Source organism: Fringilla coelebs, assembly GCF_963513975.1.
Source record: "Fringilla coelebs genome assembly, chromosome: 26".
Classification (NCBI taxonomy): domain Eukaryota; kingdom Metazoa; phylum Chordata; class Aves; order Passeriformes; family Fringillidae; genus Fringilla; species Fringilla coelebs.
This window is the reverse complement of record NC_140052.1, coordinates 4,811,422-4,825,844: the sequence shown is the minus strand read 5'-3', so window position 1 is coordinate 4,825,844 and position 14,423 is coordinate 4,811,422. Positions and strand designations below refer to the sequence as shown.

The 14,423-nt window shown below is 47.0% G+C and overlaps 1 protein-coding gene across 1 annotated transcript in view; it reads right to left on the bottom strand.

Annotated features, from left to right (window-relative positions):
- The window catches only part of DPYSL2 (dihydropyrimidinase like 2), a 42,718-nt gene extending 36,405 nt beyond the window's left edge, over window positions 1-6,313 (bottom strand). Inside the window, exons 1-3 of the mRNA XM_084221929.1 lie at window positions 5,612-6,313; window positions 2,336-2,424; window positions 912-1,096 (exon numbers count right to left, since the gene is read on the bottom strand). Coding sequence (XP_084078055.1) covers window positions 912-1,096; window positions 2,336-2,424; window positions 5,612-5,650 — 313 coding nt within the window. The 5' untranslated portion in view covers window positions 5,651-6,313. The remainder of the gene's footprint in view (window positions 1-911; window positions 1,097-2,335; window positions 2,425-5,611) is intronic.
- Window positions 6,314-14,423: the final 8,110 nt, after the last annotated feature.

Sequence of the window (14,423 nt, the reverse complement as noted above, 5' to 3'; positions counted from 1 at the left end):
TCTGAAACAGCTTCTTTTATTCCTCTGTACCTGAACTCCCCTCCTGTGCAATGGCAGCACCTGAGAGTACATGAAAGACTGTGAGATGCTCAGATTTTGGATCACTTCACACCTTTATTCCTCATTCCCACATGCAGCAACAGAGCCTGGGACACCATGGCAGATCTTTACACCTGATTAGCTGCCCCGCAACAGAGGGGTTTGTTTTTTTCCTCTGGTTCAAACAAAGTTACAAGGTTATGACCATGACTTGCTTGCGGAGTTTTAAGATCCCATGGCCAACATAAGCAGGGACAGATAGCCTGGAAGTCATTCCTGAGGCATTTTAGAGGCAGAAGGGATTAGATTAGATACTAAAATATCTAATCCTGCTGCCAGCACAACAGTCAGTCTGCCTTTTTTATTGTGAGGTGTTTTCACTTCACAATTCCTCTCTTTCTCCAAAGGGGGAGATGAGCCCAAGTGGAGCTACACTAAAAAAATCCTGGTGGCTAAAGCAGATCCTGACATAAGTGGTCCAGTTTTCAAAGACACGCTGAACGCTGGCATCAGGCTTCTGGGTGTGAGAAGCACAATAGATACCTCTCCACAGACAAGGGACCAAGGCACAGGAATGTGGGGGATCTGCTCCTCACTCTGGAGACAGAGGTCACAGAGAGACTGGTTCTAGCAGGAGCAGACCCAAAAACCTGCTGAAGTCACACCACCAGCAAGGAAAGACAAATGAGTGACAACTGCAAGATGGGGAAATCCTGGGGTCCTGCTTTTCCACCCCTATTTCCACAAGCTTTCCCCAGCAACCTGGCCAGACATCACCCACTGGTTCAGAACAAGGTGATTCCCAAAGCTCCTGCTCCTATCTGGGAAAGAGAAAAGCCCAGCTTCGCTGGAAGAGGAAAGCAGGTACTTACTGATCATAGTGGTGCCCCCAGCCAACGCAGCCTTGGTCCCTTGGAAGAAATCATCAGCCGATGTCATCCCCTGCTCTGGCATCTGGAACCGGGTGTGGACGTCGATCCCTCCAGGAATCACCATCCTGCCATGGGCCTCGATAGTTTTCACTCCCCCTGGCACGATCAGGTTCTCCCCTATTTGCCTGGGGAAAAGAGGTTTTGAGGAGCAGGTCAGGCACACCCAGGTAAGCAGCCTGTAAACAAACACCCCGGTGCTACTCAGCCTAGCTGCAGCTGTCTTTTTCCATATAAAGCAGGGCACAGGATCAGCACTCATAGGGCTGAGGGCGTTTTATTCTTCCTGTGGAAGCAGTTGCCTAACAGTGAGTTAAGTGTGCAATTCCTTCAGGACTTTGGGATAACATCAAAGGAAGGAAAAAAAGGAGCCCCTCTGGAAGGGGCCGTGCAGGTCATGGATGATCACTGCACCCTACACAGCTTTCTGGGAGCTGGACTTTTTAAAGCAGCAGCTCAACACTTGATTCCAGCTCCCTAACAGCTTTGGTTTGGGAACACTGAAAGAATTTCTGCTTCTTTATTTTCTACCTTCCTCTCATGTGTAAGCATTACAGAGTCCCTACACAAACATAAATTCAAGCAGATATTGGTTACCAAATTCCTGGAGAGACCCTCAGAGGTCTCTCTAGTCCAGCTCTTCACAGACCTATTTTTAGCAGTGCAGTAGTGGATGCAACTAATTAGCTGTCTCTGGCTGGCTCCTTTAACTTTTAACCTTGATTGAAAAAGCACATGTGCTGGCTGTTTAGCCAGAACAGGAAAATTCCTTGTTTGTAACCTCTGGCTTGTCTGTTTTTTCCTAGGAGTAATTTTCCAAAGAAATCTGTAACACATTTAATGTGCCAGGAACACATGTTCCAGGCCTGAAAACACAGAAAGAGGTCTGAACCTCTTCCACTACAGGGTCCTTTTTTACTTGAAGGGGGATTGGAGTGATCTCTGCATCACAGACCCAGAGAAGTCAGCACTGCAAGAGACTTCCAGAGGTCACCTAAGTCCAGCCTCCAAGTCTAAAAGATAATTGTGTTAGGATACTGAACTCTGAATTCAAATATCTGAAGTCATAACTCAGTGGAACTTTACAGCACAGATAACTTCAAACACATGTGTCATCTCAGCATGGGGCTGCTCTCATGGCTAAAATTAAGCACATGTAAGTACCTCCTTGGAGCCAGCAGGGTTTGGGCCCAGTTGTTTATTTATTCAATACCTTGCTTTTAAAGCTCCTTCATTAAACACCAGGATAGATGTTGAAATATTCATTTTTCACTGTAATTTAACAGATCTCTCTGAGATTAAGCTATTCCAGCCAATCTGCAGTGCATTTCTGTACATACCCAATCCCACCATGAGGCTTCACTTACTTTATCAACCCATCCTCCATGTAAATGTCTGCATAGAAGGACTGGTCGTCATTAACTATTTTACCACCTTTGATCAAAAGACGATCGCTCTACAACAAAAGAAGCACAGCACAAGACACAATTATTCAATGGGAGAGCTGACAGTCTGCAGTGTCACTCCAGAGATGAAAGAGGAGGGAAGGCAAGAACCTCTGCATTATTCACCAGCACACATCAAAACACGAGTCAACTGCTGCACTTTCAACTGGAAAGATAAAATGCTTTATTTCATCTGCAAGGCCTTTCATCACTGATGATCCAAAAAAATCCAAAATCAGAATGAGGAAAGAGGTGGATTCCAGTGATCTTATCTACTCTGGCAGCTTCACTCCTACCTGAAGCCTGCCACCATCACCTGCAGGAGCAGCACTAAATAGCACTTGGAGGGATGTGTTAGAGCCACATCTCTTATTTCCTTCTGCCTTGGCTGTACAAAATTTCCTATATGCATCCACACAGTGGAGTCACTGCTTGGCTCAACGTGAGTCAATTGCTGTCAGGGAAATGGCCCAAAAGTCTGTTGCCAGGGGTTACACAACACAAACAAACTCCTTTGGTCCACTTCAGTGATGCTTCGATGCAGTGGATCCAGAGCACCACTGCAGAACCAGATGGAAATGTGCACATATTTAGCAAATTAGGGTTAAGGGAAGGATATACAAAACGGTTATCAAAATTTCCTCAAATTAGAAGACAGCTTGGCAGGAACAGGAAGGTAATTACAAAAAGGCAGCTAATCAGGTGGCACAATTTTATCCCAGCCCAGGTTACAGCTTGCTTCTGCAAGATTTTAGGTCAAAAACAAGTGTTGGCTTTTGTGGGTTTTTTTTTTTTTTTTTTGCAGTAGTCATAAACAAATGTGAAACCCATTGCAGAGCTCCTGATGGGAAGGAGAGTTACAAGTGGCTGCTACATCCCCCTGGTTCCTTCATTCCCCACATCACAAATGCATTTTTATAGCAGATGAATATTTAAAGCAAAGCACACACATGCTGTGAATCTTTGGTTTAAACCACACCTTTGGCCCTCAGATCTGTCCTTGTACTTACTCTGATTCTTTTTTCCCTTCTCACAGAAACACCTTTGGAAGAGAACAAAGCAATACCAACACAGCCAAAGGCTGGGGAAATCAAAAGCTGGACTTTTAACTCAGAGGTGCCATGGACTTAGAGAAAATATATGTAAGAATTTATAGAAAAATACAAATAAAACAGTGACAGGGGTGCTCAGGGCCCTGATTTTGAAGTGCCAACTCCACTCGTTGAAAGAGGGAACAATCAAGCATTTTCCCAAATTCCTCATAATAAAACTGAAGAGTTGGAACGCCCAATTCTCAACTGACACGGCTCTTTTAACACCAAAAGAGCTCCAAGAATTGCATCAGACACTGATTTATACCATTAGATCCATCTTTTGTATCACTGCTTAACATCTAGGAGATGTTAAGTCCATCTCCTTCCTTTTCTGCTACTCCTTCCTCTTCCTACTGCAATGGAGAGTTTCCCCGGATAATGTCACTGATTTCAATTACAAAGAAACCCCCAAAATTTAAATTTAGGAGCTGCTGCAAATGCCAATAAGCCTGAGTGAATTAATGTGGAGTGTGAAAAACCCACTTGTCTTTCAATATCAGCCTCTCCAGCAAACTGTCCTACATGTTTACCATTTCCAGAAATACTGCAGTGTTGATGCCCACCTCCACTGCAGGCTCCTCGTGCCTTTAAAATGGGAAAGCCTGGACATGGATGTCACCAACAGCCCAAGTCTTCATACACTGGGCATCAATTAGGGAAGAAGAAGGGAAAAAAATATATGTAAAGTGACCACAAAAACGCAGCCTGGAACATTTTAATGACGCTTCTGGCAGTAACCAGGGCTGCTGCTGGGCTCTTGAGAGGGCTCTGAGATCAGGACGAATCCTCTCGGTCATCTCAACCACCTTGGAGACAAAAGCACACTCAGCTCACATCCCTGCGAGGGCCTGCCACCAAATCTGTGTCTATTCAGCAGCAAAATCAGGGCAGCCACACATCCATTATCCTCCTTTTTCCAGTGTTAGCCTCAGCTGATAATCCCAGGTTTGCACAAGAGTAAACAGAAGCAGAATCTGATTTTTCCTACTCCTTTGCAGGAGGATTGTGTGCACCGAACATAAATCAGAGCGTTCAGCCAGAAGAAAAATGCGTCATGCTACTCCTGGCCCGTGACAGGGATTCAGCAGGAACCTCCATCGCCCTTTAAACAGAGACAGCTTTTTAAACTGTTCACCATTGGACTCTTGGAGGGAAACTGACTTCCCTTTCCAGAGAAAAAATAAGTAAAAAAAAGAAGAATGCACCATTTAGCAATAACCATTTTGCACATCCCCTGCCTTCCTTAAGCACTGCAATCGTACAATCGAGCGACTGCTGCCCAAAGCCGACACGTCAAAGCCCCGTTTCAGAGCTCCGTTTCCCGCCCCCGAGGATGAGGAAGGAGGACGGGGCAGGGTGTGTCCGTGGGGAAGGTGAGGAACCGCTGCCAAGGATGAAAAACTCCTGGGTCCAAAAATTAAGCAGCTCCAGCAGCCCGTTAGTCGAGGATATCTTACGTAACCTAAAGTTGGTACCCTTGGATCTGCAATACCTGCCCTAAATCGGCTCCCACAACAAGGAGACCGAGGGAGGGGTTTATATAACGGCTCCTTCCCTGCTCCCCCAGGACCGCACCGAAACCTGCGCCTTGCCAGAAGCTTCCTGGCGAAGAAAAGACTATCCTGGAAAATCCCCAGCGCCAGCCCGCCGGGGATTGGGGTCTCGAGCTGATGCCGGAGCCGGAGCCGCCCTTCGCCGGGCTGGGGCGGGCGGGGATGGAGCCCCCGGGAAGGCACCGAGCCCCTCCTAGGCACACCCCGAGGGCTGGGAGAGCCCCTCAGGGCACTGCCCGAGGGCAGGGACCCCGCCCCGGGCACAGCCCCCTCCCCGGGCACAGCCCGCGGGCGCCGAGCGCCCGGGCCGGGGTCCCCGGTGCAGTCCCGGGGCTGGCGCTGCGCTGCTGCGGGGCGATGCCGCTGAATCCGCCCCCGGCCGGGCTCAGCTCCGCCGACCCCGGCCCCCCCGGCGCTGCAGCACAGGAAGCGCCGCATTATCCCTGATCCCATTATCCTGCCCCAGCCCCGCATCGCTCCGGCACACAAAGGGCTCCATCCCCGCGCACCCCTCCCCCTTCCCCGCCGCTATTCCCCTGCGCTCCACTCACCGTGATCCGCGGAATATTTTTCTTCCCCTGATAAGACATCTTGGGAAATCAACCCCCGGCGTATTTATTCAGTAATGTTATATGTTTTTTAAAGAGAAGCGCGGCGGCTGATACACCGCTATTGTCTCCCGCGCAGCAACTGCTCCGCAACCTCCCCTTCACCAGTGTGTGGATCAAGAAAAGAAAAACAAAAAAAAACCCCACACAAACAAAAAAAAAAAAAAGAGAACAAAAAAAAAACCACAGAACAAAAATAAATCCCCCGAGGCCAAATCAGTGCGATCCCAGGGAAGGGGAGCGGGGGGAAGGGGGGGGGCGCGGCGCGAGAGGTGATCGGTGCTCTCCGCAATGGCAGGAACGGGAGAGGCAGCCAACCCTGCGCGCCTCCCTTTCTTCCCTGAGCCCGGAGCCCGGCCGGCCCAGCCCCAGCAAAGCCCGGCCCAGCCCAGCCCAGCAAAGCCCGGCCCAGCCCCGAGCAGAGGCGGGGCGGCAGCCGCGCATGCGGCCCCCGCCGCTCTCGGGCCCCCTCCTCCCGGCGCGCCGCGCCATTGGCCGAGTGCCCGCGGGGATGCAAATCAACGGCGGCCTCCGCCCAATGGGAGAGCGGGGGACGCCCCGGAATGCAAATGAGCGGTAGGAGGGGCTGCGCGGCGACAGGGCGCGGGAGCGGGACCCGGGCCGGGAAGGCGTCGGGATATCTCGGGATATACCGGGATGTCTCGGGATACACGGACAGGAATCCATCGGGACACGCCAGGCACTGCCCGCCCGGCCCCCGCTCCCACCGAAAGGCTGCCCGGGGGCCCCGGGTTAGTGAAGCTGCAGTGCTGGGCGGGGCAGCCGCGGGGCTCTGCGAAGTGAGCCCTTCGGGGGATGCGAGCGCCCCGCTTTATTCCCCGCCGGGGCTGCCAGATCCCCCGGGAGGAGCGGGAACGACCCCGCTATTCCCGGGTGTGCGGACACCCCCATGCAGCCCCCGCTGAGGCTGTACCCCATCGTGGGAGGAGCGGGAGCCATCCCCCGCTCCCAGGGCTGAGGAGAGCCCCCATCCGAGCCCCCGCACGGAAAGAGCAGAGGATGCCCGGTGGGGACCTCGCTGCTTTCGATCTTCTTTGTCCTACCCCACCCTTCCTGGCGCTCCCAATTAGCAAGTTGGGGGGGGTGGGGGGGGGAGGGAGGGGAATGAAGATCTGAAGCCACTCCCGACGCTTTGTTTTCCCAGTCTGCCTTCTCCCACACCTCGTCCAGAAAATCCAGCCCAGATCCAACCCCCCACAGACACCTGTGGTCACTAACCTGAAACCTTAGTGCCAGGAAAATGTGGGCTCAGAGCTACGCACCAGGGTGTGGGGGTCCTCTCCATGGTCCCTCGGGCCATTCCTTACTACTCCAGTGCTGCCAACTCCGTGTTCCATGTTTCAGTCACACTTGGAGTCAAATCTCTCAGTCCCTGAACTCCATAAGCTGGTACTTCAAGGAAAGAAATGCATTAAATTGCATAAATATCTCCTCATTGTTTACAATGCACCTGTCCCAGTGCAGGGAAAAGAGGTGGGATCCACGGCCAATGAGGTTCCTCTGACATCAGCTGTGCTGGGGTAAAGTACAACACAATTTTTGGAGAACTCAACACCACAAATTCACTTCTGCTTGAAGATTATAACTAATAATTAACGATCAAAGACTTACCTTCCCTCACTCACAATGAATTTCACATCACATAAACTGCATCTTTGCCTGCCACAAAATTGCGATCTCTACATACCCAAACACACCATGCACAGCCAGTAAGAAATGAAACCTTTGGTCTAGGAGAGCAAAAAATCATTATAAAGACAGCATCTGTTGAAACAGACTCCTATCAGGACCTTTTATGTTCACTTGTTCACAGGAAGCTCTAAGGAATATAGGGAAGTAGTTTTTCCTGGGTATAGGTAAGATATCACACAACACTTAAGGAGCTGATACGTCAATCAGTTAATATCCAATTAGCAGCAAATGAAAAAGTGGCTCATTATGACAGTGACAAAATGATTAATTTGTCAGCCTGTAGGGTTTATTTTGATTTAATGATTAGAATAGACAACCCTGAATGAATTATCCTGAGCCTCTGATGTGTGCTTGAAGAAGTTTTGAAACCTTAGCATATTTTTGCTCAGAACATGGCACCAGGAATCTACACCACATCTCTAAATTTAGACAGTGCAACTGTTCCTTTTTTTTTCTCTTTGATGCTTGTTTTCCTCCTCAGTTTAATATCTGAATGGTTCCATGCCTTTTATTTGCAGGTAGGAGAATATCAGAGAGGAATCACACACTGCCCAAGGTTGGGAGCTGGCACCCAGGTCTTGGGCACTGGATTACCAACACACCTAGAGCCCATGTCAGCTGCCCAAACATACCTATTGCAATTTCTCTTTTTTTATTTTAAAAAGGCTTCCTACTGCACATGGGCTTAATTCAGGGCAGCAGCTCTTGAACGTTGAGTATTCCATAATCATATATTCCATAACCTGGATCCAGCAGTGACTAGGGTCAGAAAGCAATAACCAATCTTCAGGTGACACTTAGCTTGTCTTTCTCATCACTTTGTTGCAAGAACCTAAGTAATACAGAATGAAATAAATTCAGAGATTAAAGGGTTGGAAAACCACAGTTGTTGAAGATGCAACATCTACACAGCACCAAATTTTTAAAACTTCCATGATTCAGGACTAGAAATGAGCTCCCAAGCGTGTCTCCTAGCTCCATTACAGCACACCAATATGCCCCAATTCTCTTTGCTTTTAACAACAAGCTAAAATACATAATTTTTAAATTAGTGTAGTTGCGAACTGGCTTATTTAGCCTGGCTAAATAAAGGTAAGTAATGGAAATGGCTTATTGTATAATCTCACAAGAGGGGAGGGGAGGAGTAGAGCTAATGGACAATGTTGGCATGAGAACAAGTGGGGAACAGCCTGGAATTACTTAAGTGCATCTTTTTGGTTGGTTCTCATAGAGCTTGGAGCAATCTGGTCCACTGGAAGATGTCCTACCCATGGCAGGGGGTTGGAACTGGATGAGCTTTAAGGTTCTTTCCAACCCAAACCATTCCACGATTCTCTGAGTAATTCCTCTGGTAAATCTCTAGTTTCTGCATCAATTCCCCCACAAGTTAAATGAAGAAAAGTAACTATTTATCAAACGTCAGAGGCAGGAGTTGGGTCCTTCGTTAAAAGAAGAAATTTGAACTTCCTTGTTAAATCCTGGCAGGGCTGGATGCAGTCCTGCTGCCCTGTAGCAATGTTAGGATATTTTGAGAAGTGATGGGATATCTGGATAATGCTGATGCACTTTGTCTTCCACAGGTCTTTTGATGCACACAGGGGCCTGAACAGGATGAAATTAAAGGTGTCACATTAATGAGCACTGTCTAATCAATGCTAATAAAGGGAAGGACAAGAGTGTCCCTGACCCATCCTCAGGCTTCAGGTATTTGGGGGAATATTGGCCAGGATCATCAGCAGCCCTTCCTGCCCAGCTGCTGCAGCACTTGTGAGGCTCTTGGCAGCAAAAACTTATTTCATGTTAAAGGAGCATATATATGTCTAAATTTATATCCTGCAAAGGTCTAGAGGGAAAATGGCACAGGAATATGACAGTTTTTGTGCAGTGATAATCTATGCTAAAATCATCAAAATAAATCTATGCTGAAATAAATCAGCACAGGCATCAGAGGAAATCAAATTACATCAGCACAGAATCTTAACTCAGAGATTCTGTGAACTACCATAAAGCACTTGGAAAATAATTTTGTTCCCACTGTGGAGTTACTGGATGGTTGGGAAAAGAATTATTAAAAAGTTTCTTCCTATGTGGAATTTTAGTGTAATGGCAACAAAGCCCACAGAATTTCTGCAATAGCCAAATTGCTTCTACTCCTACTGAATATTTAAAGGTGTGTCCACAATGGCATTTTGCCATGAAATTAAAAAACCTGCAAGTGGAAAAATACATTTTAAAACTTAATTAAAAGAGGGATCAGAGATGGATTTAAATAAACTGGGCCAAAAGAACTTTCAGGAGTTCACCCATCAGGCCCTAATTTTCTATCATGATCCTGCCACTGCCAATTGTTTCATCAGCTCCAACTCTCAGTGATTTTAAAGGAGTTTTCCATGGATCCAGGAATGTCCTGCATCCTAGAAAGTGTAGGGAGAATTTAATCCAGGCTGATACATGGTAGGAGGGGTTACACTTGTCCTTCCCAAAAGATTATGAAAGAACTGTCCTTTATTAATCACTGTAAATTAAATTACTGAGGGGAGTTGTACTTGACAACGAGCATTTCTTGCTTTATTATCTTAGAGGAGAAAATTAAAATTAAGAGTCATAGCATAGAAATGACCATGGGGGTCAAACATTACTATGAGGAGGTAAAAATCATACAGCTTCTCAGAGAAACAGCCTGATTTTTTTTTGCATACAGACTATCTCTTTTTTTGAGGGTTAAGATTCACTTTCTAGCCACACAAACAGGTCAATCAAAATGTACATTAAATTTGCAAATTAAAATTAGCCTTCAAATCAATTTTCTTTCTTTTAATATCCAGAGAACCCTGCAGGAGGCTCAAAAATAGCATTTTAAGAAGCCTGTTAGTGTTGGAGTGTGTTTCTTAGAGGAAATGTCCTGAGTACCATGATGTGAATTATCCTTACACAATCCCAGCAATTAAACAATTCCCCATCATGGACCCGGGAATGAGCCAGGCTCTCTTCAGGGTTCTAGACAGGGATTGCTCTGTCAGGGGTTATACAATTCACAGAAAAAATGTGCTGTTCTCTCCAAACCACTCACAGCCATCCTGCCCTGACCTGCACCACAGCTAAATGCAGAATTTCTGGAACAAAGGCATGGGACATTCAGGCCTCACTGTTTCTGCCTCTCCCTTTCATCCTCTCGCACCCCCAGGCCCATGGGAAGCGTGGGTAGGTGCTAAGAAATGGCTATTTTCAGGGATTGTACAGGTTTTTAACATTATAATCTCATCTCCTTCCCCAAAAACCTACAGAGCAAAGCATCGGGCTCTCAACCACTGCTGTCACTGCTTGTGCCAGCCAGCTTTGCCTTCCTCTGAGGTGCAGGATGATCATGACTCGGAAAAAATGGAATTTTGACCTGTATTCTCCCACCCTGAGAGTCATTCCTGCTCTTTGGGAGGGGATCACAGGACAGGACATTGATAATCACAGAGAAGTGCAAAGAGGTTTGGGGTTTGGTGGTTTTCTGCTCCCAAATGCTGTTGTTCTATAAGCTAAGAGAGTTCATGAGGACACATGCCCCCACCTGAACTTTGTTGACAACATCATTTTCCAACTTTACAACAACCCCCAGATTTGATGTGCCACGAGACAGAGGTATGATACAGGGAGTCAGACACGGCCCTGCAGGTAGAAAATCTCAGGCAGACCCTAAATGACTGCTCAGCACCTACTAAAACCAGATTGTTCAATGGTGTCCAGGGAGGTGGCATAAGGATGGCACACCAAACTGCCACTCCCACTTGCCAGCAATTGCATTTATCCCTTGGGATGCAACCTGTTTCAGCTCCAAGCCAAGCAGGGAGATCTGGCTCCAAGTGTTTAAATTTTCCATCAAATCTTTAACCCAAATAATCCATTGACCCTGTATAAAAACCCCTTGTTCATTCCTGCATGGAAGTGTGGTATTAGTAAATTCTGCATATAAAACCACTCCACAAGACACCCATTGGATGTATAGAACAGCAGCTGTGCTGAATGATGGCATTCAGAAAAAGTTAAGAGGATTTTGGCATTTTTGCTCCTCACTGTTGGTTTGGGGTTTTTTTCCACCAACCATCCTGACCCATTGGAAGAACATGCAAGTCATTCTTCCTTATGATTATTTTGCAAGCAATGATTGTCGAAACAAGGCTAGAAAAATTGCAGGCATTGTAACAAAGTAAACTCGGGACTGCATTTCCAGCTGTCTGGAAACAGCTCCTTTGTTTTAGACAACAGTTCCATTAATGTTCCAGAGTCTGTGATTATTTGAGCTCTCAACAACATCCTGTTATTCATGATTTCTCTCCAGGAATGAACAACCATGATCCTGAGAGCTTTGAGGTTTTAGGGAAAAGTCCAGTCATGTCGCAAGCATCATGACAGTGTTTTGCAAATGAGTCCTCTCCTATCAATTCCAAACTAAAAACACTTTCCTACTGTCTGTTTATTCATTGTCATTATTTGTTACAACAGGCTTTGTTGGTTTAGACCAGCAGTTTATACACAGTGCTCTGTGCTTCCCAAAGGACCAGGAACTGTTTTAAGGGAGGCAAAAAAGGAATGTAAAAGTGCACAGGGGAAATGCCTGAACCACTGGAGTAACAATGAGATGGCAAATGAAGGAGAGATCCAGAATCCCAGGTCTTGTACTGGTGTTGTAAGGTCTGAGCAGCTACTCAGGCTCTCTCTGCAAACCAGATTAAAGCCCTTGTGATCTCTCTTGCAATTAAACCAAGACCGAAGGAATAGAAATTACAGATAGGGGAAATCTGAGGAATACACTAGGAGAAATGACCCAGCTCAATCAATGGCCAAAGTTTTTTAAACCCCAGATGAATGCCCCTCACTCAAGACTTGTCATGTAAGGAAAAGGGGAATATTGCCCTGGGTTGCCATTCCAGCAGTCCTTGCTCTGGGACCAGGAACCTTCCAGCTTCTGCACTGACTACAAAGCAGAGCTGATGGGCAGCAGAGCTGGGAAGGGGCTGGAGCCCCAGGAGGGGCTGAGGGAGCTGGGCAGGGGCTCAGCCTGGAGCAGAGGAGGCTCAGGGGGCCCTTGTGGCTCTGCACAGCTCCTGCCAGGAGGGCACAGCCGGGGGGTCGGGCTGTGCTCCGGGAACAGGGACAGGAGCAGAGGGAACGGCCCCAGGCTGGGCCAGGGCAGCTCAGGGTGGGCACAGCAGGAATTTCCCCATGGAAAGGGGGCTCAGGCCTTGGCAGGGGCTGGCCAGGGAGATTTGCAGTGCCCATCCCTGGAGGGGTCCAAAGTAGGCCTGGACATGACACTCAGAGCTCTGGGCTGGGGACAGGGTGGCCATGGGGCAAGGTCAGACCCGATGGTCTTGGACGGCTTTTCCAAACTGGATCATCCTGTGGGTAAATCCCACTGCAGAAATTGATCTTGCAGGTGCACAGCAGCTCCTGAGAGCCAGGCCAAAGACCTCTTGCCTCATTTAAGGAATCCCACATCTGAAGATTATGTTCTTGGCACATCCCAGTGTTGGGGTCAGGGCCTCAGAGCACTGAGCAGGGCCCAGACACTGAACCAGCAGCTCCAGAAACAGGAACAGCCCAAACAGGGAAGATGAGAAAGTTCAGATGGGAAACAGAAGCACAGTCAGTTCTCCAAGGCCTGGCAGCTGGAAGCAGCAGAGCTTGGCTCCGAGCTGAGCTGCAGACCTGTTGAATTGGCCACCAGAGATGGAGCTGCAAATGCTGCTGGAACTGAGGCTGAGCCTTCCTGGTGCCTCCAGAGATGATCTTAACCCTGAATTATGAGACAGCACAGCCCAGGGGCAGCACATGATAGATGGCTACAGAATGTCCCAGGCAAGACTGACACAGAGAGATTTGATTGCCATTATCTTGCCCCACAAAACAATATATTGCAATTTAACGTGGAATAATTACATCGCCTTTTTTATCCCCTTGACAGTTGAGACCTCAGAGAAAAATATAAAAAATAGCTTGTCCACATTGCTTTGTTAACTATTTCAAAGGGGTTTAAGACAAGATCTTTCTATATGTGACAGAAAGGAATGACTGAGTTTTAAACCCATAAAGCCAATTTTACTTGCTGAGGATTTAACCATTGATTCAAGCTGTGGATGCAGTCAGCTGGAAAACCAAGGCTAAAACATTCCTGCAATAAATTCCCAATCCATAGCATGACATTTATCCCAAGAGACTTCACTTACCCCAATGCTCACCACCCCTCACATCACGATCCATTGGCATCAGTGTTAAGTAAAGGTAATGAGAAACAACTCAAATATTTTGTACCATCCCATTATTTCATCCCCTCAGTTAACATTTAGACAATAATCTTTAAAGTAGAACCAAAAAACACTTTAAAAATATTATTAATATTCTTAGTGGATTCTGATTTTACACAATGTTGTACTTAAATTTTTATTATACTGGTACCATTTAATCAGAAAATAATTTATCTTTTCAGAGTTAATGTATAACCTGCTTATACTTATGTCCCACAGGACATCAGATTGTCCAAAATTAGCTCTTCAAATGTCATGAATTGCAGAACCTTTGGCTCCCCAAGATGGAAAAGCCCTTTATTCTTGAAATACACCTTGATTGGTCCAACAAGACTAATTAATCATGGAAAGTTACTCCATTAGTAGACACTTCAGCATGATCAGAGTAAACTTCAGGCCTCTGTAGTGGCAAATTTTTGTTTGGGTTTGGGAAACCAGGTTTGGAGCAGTGTGGAGCACATCATCCCCCTCACTGGGGCTGGTGTGTGGGAATTCTGAAAATCTGTGCCTGCCTTTGTAAGGTCTTTGTGACACCAGTGGTTCACATGTGGAAATATGGCTGGATGGAGCCCTTAGGTCACTGCATCGGGGCTTGATTTGGGGAGGATGAGCCTCTAGTTCATCTCTTATAACTAATACATTTGATTAATTTATATTTTTGTATTACCTCCAGTAATACTTCACATTTCTGAAAGCAGGAGAAAGTGGTGAACTAGCCCATATTCTGAATTCCAGGCAGACTTCTGCCC